We start from the raw sequence: 6,538 nt of genomic DNA, 5'->3' as shown, positions 1-6,538 counted from the left end.
AATAAGGTTTGGTCTTACTAACACAGAGTCTGTTAAAGTGTCCAGACACTTTCTCCAGAGCCACAAAGCCCACAGTTACACTGGTGACAATCAGCCGTCCCTGCAGTGTGGACTCTGTCCTGCCATGGGAACGCACAGTTATTTGCTTTAATTTGCAACAGAAAAGCGCGTGGTGTATAGTGACTGTTAGGGAATGTTCTATTTGGTCTTCTCTCGGCCTGTTTAAGTGATAAAAGTGTCATTATTTAGCCTCTGAAGCAGAGGGGAGAGTGCAAACAAGACTGTATGACCCTCTGTCAAGAGCCTCCGTTCTTCAGAAGCTCATTAAGGGCCTCCAGGAGGACAGCGCATCAATTGGCAGGGCCCTCCAGCTTCCTCTCGGCCTTTTTAAGCCTCCCTCCGCGGATTTAACCCACTCACCGGCCAACTAACGTTAGAAATGGACTCAATTTAGAGCAAGAAGGGACATGAAAGATGTCGCGCTGTGAGGAGGCATAGGCGACTTATTAAAACAGCAGGAAGGGCCCTTGGACTTGAGCCAAATAGGATCTCACCCTGTCGTGCTCTGACCGGATTTGGAGAAGAATTTACCTGTTGAGATGCTCTCCTGCTTTGGTCTCTGTGTCCGGTGACTGATTTCAACCAGTCCTGAAAGCTGTGTGTGTGATTGGTGTCAGACATATAAAAGTGACATATTCTCTGAGAGGCTGCAGTTTGGGACCGAATGTTGAGATGCAAGTAGACTCCAACTTACTACATTTTGTCAATGACATGAACCGGATGGAGTTTCCGCAAAAGTGCACTTTGGGACCGAATCAGCAGGTGGATGATGACGCATCCAGCCCGAGCGACCAGACGCGGCTGAGCGACTCGCCCTGGAGCGACCTGGAAAGCGGCGAGCGCACCGCGGAGCTCTGCACCCAGCATCTGGTGATGGGCGCACCGAGGTACTACAGCCGCGGGGCGCACGGGCATCACGGCAGGGCCAAACGGAGGAGGATCATCACCGTGGTCCAGCGGCAGGCGGCCAATGTGCGGGAAAGGAAGCGGATGTTTAGCCTGAATGAGGCGTTTGATGAACTGAGGAGGAAAGTTCCCACATTCGCCTACGAGAAGAGACTGTCCCGCATCGACACGCTGCGTCTGGCCATCGTCTACATCTCATTTATGACGGACCTGCTGGAGAACACCTGATTTAAAGGAGCCCAATGTGAACTTTATTCCTTGGAGACTTTGGGTTTGATATGAAATGGCTGAACTGATGAATTTACATTCATGTTTCTGCAAACCGGGGGTCAGTTCCTGAAATATTAGAACTATACCACAACAAATATTTAAAAACTATACAGACATTTTTACATTTCAATAACTCTCATCTCTCAGAAAAGTAAAGCGGTGACATCATGATTTAATTTTGCCAATGACCTGCTAAATTATTGGACGTGACCTAAACCAGCCGAGAGCAACTCCTCCAAATATTTCTCTTAATATATGTGACTTTTTGCTGCTTTTAAATAAATCTATATGCTATAATAATTTGTGTTTTTCGCTGTGCACTAAAGAAAACAACAAAAGATGTCATTTATAATTTGGCCAGACTGTAATGTGCACAATCAATACTCTTAAATGCATTTGTTTTGTATTAGAAGGATCCATCCAGACTGAAACAGTAATAATATAATTTTCAATATAAGCTATACATTGTAGGTAGGTTTCTATGGACATGGGCGGATTATGAGACAGCACCCCTGTGAGCACAGATATGCAAGAGGCCCCACCACCTCTCCTACATAGGGCTCAACCAATTATTATCGAAATCGCAATATCCAAATTTCAGGAGCTGCTGTTTTTTGATAAATATAAAAAAAATGAGTCACACCAAACCATTACAAGAAGCACTGTGGTCTTACAGAGATGCTCCGGCCTAAAAATCAGATGTCCAAATGGTACAGACCCCAGCAAAAAATACGTCATACTTATTAGTTTACTTTTTCTGTCAATACGAAATGCAAAACTTACAATTCCCACTAAACTGTGACTCGTATTGTAATCACAACATCTGTCAAGATGATATTTATTTATGGTATAGTTCCTTCGCGTCTCCTTTCCAGCATCCTGCATCTCCTTGTGGTCACTTGGGGTCTCTTCCTGCTCGGTAGGTGTTAATTTGAGTGACATTTTGCTGGGTCTGTGCCTGACAGGACTGCTCAGTGATCCATCCATGTCTGTGCAATGCTGACGCGTCAGGTGTGTTATTTCAGCACCTTGGAGAGCGGCACAGCCTCACCTGGCCTGATTTTGAGCAGGTGTGGCTGAGGACAAGGATTTAGATTTAGGCTTTCCTCAAAAGAAAAAAAAAAACGAACAAACGATAGAAAGATTTAAAATCCTTATCAAGTATGTCACGTGCAAATGTGTTAAGATTCAGGGGATTTGAATCACAAATCATTGCGTGACGCTGGATGTTATCTTTAACACAGAGGTGTAAATTGAGTCAGCTCAGGGGGATCCAGGCCCGACAGGCGCTTGTGGCGGCTCCTCCTCATAAAAAGGGACCAGTGTGTCATCCTCCCTCATCAGAGGTGAGGCCTCCCTGTGGATAACTCACACCACAGACCACCTTCAGAAGTTGCCAGATCCAGTTTCAGCCACATGTAGAGGTATTCATGCTGGATCGTGATATTATATCGTGGCAGGCCCCAGAGCTGGGTGGTCATGTGTGCGTGTTTAGTCTCTCTGTCTCTCTTTCTCTCTCTCCTCACAGTCCATCTTTATCACCTCCCGTGTTTGCATTGAGCCCCAGCCGTACACCGCCTTTGGCGACCCCGCTGTGCGCACGGATCCGCCCTGAGAGCTCCCTGGGCCGGGCCATCTTTTAAACCTGAGCCGCGGTGTCCACATCTCTGCGGGAGGCAGACCCATTTAAGCGCATACCTCAACGCGGGGCCGCTGACGGGAAAATAAACACCTCGGTGTGCTTACGAGCAGTGACCTCCTGCTGTGACAACCTCCTGTGTTTCAGTAGGTCTGATATTTTTCACCGCCACCACTGCTCCCATGTCAGGCGCTGTCTAGACCTGTACAGGGAGAACTGAGGCCTGCAACAGACAGCAGGCATGTGCAGGAATTTATGTCATCTTCTCATTGTTTTTCATTTATTTGCAAAAGGAAATAAATACAAGCAAATCCATGTTGAAGTAGTGCAACTTTTAAAAAAGGACTTGGGAGTTAAACAAACAACCAGACGTCTACTTTCTTGTCAGTTTATTCTACTGGCTTTAAAAATAGATACAAATTGCTTTGTTAAATTTACAATAAATCCAAACATTATGCATCAAAAGTAGAAATACTTTGGGGTGGGGAAGGGAGAAAGAATTCATTCCTAAAAGAGGGACCGTTCCTCCTGTCCAAATCTACACCTATGATTCAATAACACCGCGCCCCTTGTACACCCCCTTTCGCAATCTTAAGGAGTCTTAAACACCATTTCTGATATTATAGCTAGAGCTCTCCTTCCCCTGCAGTATTATGTTACACCCCTCCTCACCCAATCACAGCGCTCCCCAAAATCCTCCTGCCCGCTCCCCGCTATAAGAGCCCCGCTCGTCCCAGTCTGGCATACACCTCTCCCTCTCCGTTGCGCACGAGATTTACTGTAATACTAGCCCACCCCCTTACTGCAGGCCACGCTTCTTATTACCTGTCGTGTTTGTTGATGTTGTAGCCAGTTCAGTGGATTAGGGTCAGGGGTTATTACGCTCCTACAGACCACAGAAAAGGTTGTGGAAAAGACGATGCGGGAAGAGGACTCCTCCCCAATGGACAGCGCGGGGAACAGCGAGGAGGAGACAGACCGTCAGCTGCCGCGGAGAGGTGCGAGAAAGCGGCGGGCGACAAGGAGGCGCATGGATGAGGAGGAGGAGGAAGGTGACATGGAGAGTCCGAGCCCCGGGAAGAAGAAATGCAGAAAGAGCTGCGACGGAGGAGGCGGCAGCGCAGGGAGCTGCGACAGCGAAGCAAGCAGCAGCCCCGCGCGCTCCTTCGATGACCTGCAGACACAGCGCGTGATGGCCAACATCAGAGAGCGGCAACGGACGCAGTCCCTCAACGAGGCATTCACGTCGTTACGTAAGATCATTCCCACCCTCCCGTCGGACAAACTGAGCAAGATCCAGACGCTGAAGCTGGCGGCCCGGTACATCGACTTTCTGTGCCAAGTTCTGCAGAGCGACGAGCTCGACGCGCGAGGGACCAGCTGCAGCTACGTGGCGCACGAGCGCCTCAGCTACGCGTTCTCGGTCTGGAGGATGGGGGGCTCGTGGTCACTGTCTACTACATCCCACTAGCAGGGCTGCTGTGGATGGTACAGCGCGGTAAGCTGAGCGACTTTCACTTTCCATGCTGCAGGGACCTGTGCCAAAATGTCCCTATGCGCATTTACGCACCACCAGGCAAATGAAAAAAAAACATTTATAATGTTCCAATAGGGATACTTCTGCTCCAATATTTCTATTTCATCCCCACTCAACACCTCTAAAATTCAGTAAGCCTATTTTATTTCATTGTCAAAAGGTGTAGGTCCCAATATTGCACATTATTTACAAAAGACCTCACCATCCACATTAAAATGTGAAGTTCCCATTTCACAGTGTAAAGCATACAAGAGGGAATATGCATTCTTTTCTGGATAAACAGATTTACTGACCCCAAAGGTCACAGCCAGGTTACATCACTGCAGATACACCACACTATACATTTCTATGTCCTGGGTTTTTTCTTAATCAGAATATTATTTCTTTCCCAGATTATCCAAACTGAAGAACCAGTGGATCAGGCCGACCTGTCACAGAGACTGTAACAGGCCAAACACAGCTGAGGGTCCAGCCGCAGTGCTTCAGGCCTCAGAGGAGAGCGGGCTTTTTATTTTTCCCGTTGCAAGGACTGTGATGTTTGCAAGGGAGCACTTAGGACAGACATGACGGATGCGAAGACAGAAAGACCACTGCGACTATGAATGTTGTAAAAACAAAATGAGCTCTGAGGAACTGCTCTGTTTTGAAACACCAGAGAGAGAAATGACAATTTATTCCACATTCCCTGTGACAATGTTTCACAGCAAATGAAGTATTTTGTATTTATTTTTTCTACACAGGCTCAAAATTCCTTTTCCCCCCACTCAAATAAAAGCTATTTATTTTTGGGATATCACAGAATGCTGAATGGATTTGGAGTCTGCGCATTTTGAGTGTTGTAAATATTTGGTAATATCTTGAATAAAGAACATGAAAGTATCATTCTTACCTCTCAGTTGTCTGGATATTCATTATAGACTTCAAGCTAAGCCCAATAACAAGAGGGTGAATAATAAATAATAAACTGGGCAATTTGAAAACCATCAGAGGAAGGCGTGAGGGTGTTTTTATGACACACAAAATTGGTTTTAAATACCTGAAATTCTTGGAAACAAACCCATGTCCCATAGTCTCAGTACTCCAAGCCTATGCAGGGAGTTTATTTTCATTGGTTGTTGCTGAATCCCCAGTTAACTAAACCACAGTGGAGGGGCCAAAAGAAAACATCTCATACCCGTGGCTTATTCTGTAGTGATTTCTTGAGCTCAGGGATCTGGGAAAGCCATAATTAGCTGGTGGTCTGTTTGAACAGGGTGAATGTGGAGCTGTGGGAGGCATGCATGATATTCCCAGATGTCCTCTGAGCCACAGGTCAGCACGGGAGTCTCCTGCAGGTGCTACAGCAGCTTTAACCCAAGAGCTCTATCAGATAGAAGAGGCAGATGCGGTTCATAAAGCAAACTGAATTGCCTGTGTCACTACATTATACCTGCAATCCTGATAAAAAAGAAGTACTTATTCACATATGAACATGTTGAATGATAAAAACAAGAATTATAATAGAAGGTACAAGATGTTACACTCAAAACTGTCTTTTCTATCGTTATCAGATTCAATTTAATATTTCAAATTATTTTAAAAAATATATGTATCTTAAGTTTAACTGAAATGAAGATGTGCTCCGGTTGTGGCACAGAAACAGAGCAGATGTAATGATTTCTTCATTAAGAACATATCAGTGTGTGTACGTATCAATCCTCTTGTAATTAGAGGGTCACAGATCACACATATTGACATGCAGGAAATAAGTCTTCTTGAGCAAAATCAGAACAGTCTTATCACTTTAGCCAACTGAGCTTTTGCACCCTTCCTGCCATAAATACTTCTATAAATACAAATATCAATTAATTTTCTGGACAGAGACAGGTCCTTGGATGTATTCAGGGAGGGTAGGACTACATAAAACCAGGACTAGAGGACTAGATAGGACCTCATTGCCTTTACTTGCCTAAAGCCCAATGTTTCCTTCCCTTAAATGTCTGTAAATATCTCATAATAAATACTTAAAGGAGCAGTGTGTGAGACTGTGTCTGTGTGCCAAGCGTGAACTTCCAGTTAAGATTCCTGTAGTGTTCATTGTCCAGGAGCAGAATTATCCACGGAGGTCTCCTCCTCTCCAAAACAAA

The 6,538-nt window shown here is 45.5% G+C and overlaps 2 protein-coding genes across 2 annotated transcripts; both read left to right on the top strand.

Annotated features, from left to right (window-relative positions):
• Window positions 1-732: 732 nt before the first annotated feature.
• Window positions 733-1,737, top strand: LOC125904384 (fer3-like protein). Its single transcript, XM_049601737.1, has one exon. The coding sequence runs from the start codon at window positions 733-735 to the stop codon at window positions 1,192-1,194; it is 462 nt and encodes a 153-aa protein (XP_049457694.1). The 3' UTR covers window positions 1,195-1,737.
• A 1,872-nt stretch (window positions 1,738-3,609) lies between these two features.
• Window positions 3,610-5,478, top strand: twist1a (twist family bHLH transcription factor 1a). Its single transcript, XM_049602220.1, has 2 exons — window positions 3,610-4,373; window positions 4,805-5,478. The coding sequence occupies exon 1, from the start codon at window positions 3,795-3,797 to the stop codon at window positions 4,344-4,346; it is 552 nt and encodes a 183-aa protein (XP_049458177.1). The 5' UTR covers window positions 3,610-3,794; the 3' UTR covers window positions 4,347-4,373; window positions 4,805-5,478.
• Window positions 5,479-6,538: the final 1,060 nt, after the last annotated feature.

This window comes from Epinephelus fuscoguttatus, linkage group LG17 (assembly GCF_011397635.1).
Source record: "Epinephelus fuscoguttatus linkage group LG17, E.fuscoguttatus.final_Chr_v1".
Taxonomy (NCBI): Eukaryota; Metazoa; Chordata; class Actinopteri; order Perciformes; family Serranidae; genus Epinephelus; species Epinephelus fuscoguttatus.
Note: the sequence above shows the minus strand (reverse complement) of the source record. Positions and strands in the feature narration are given on the sequence as shown.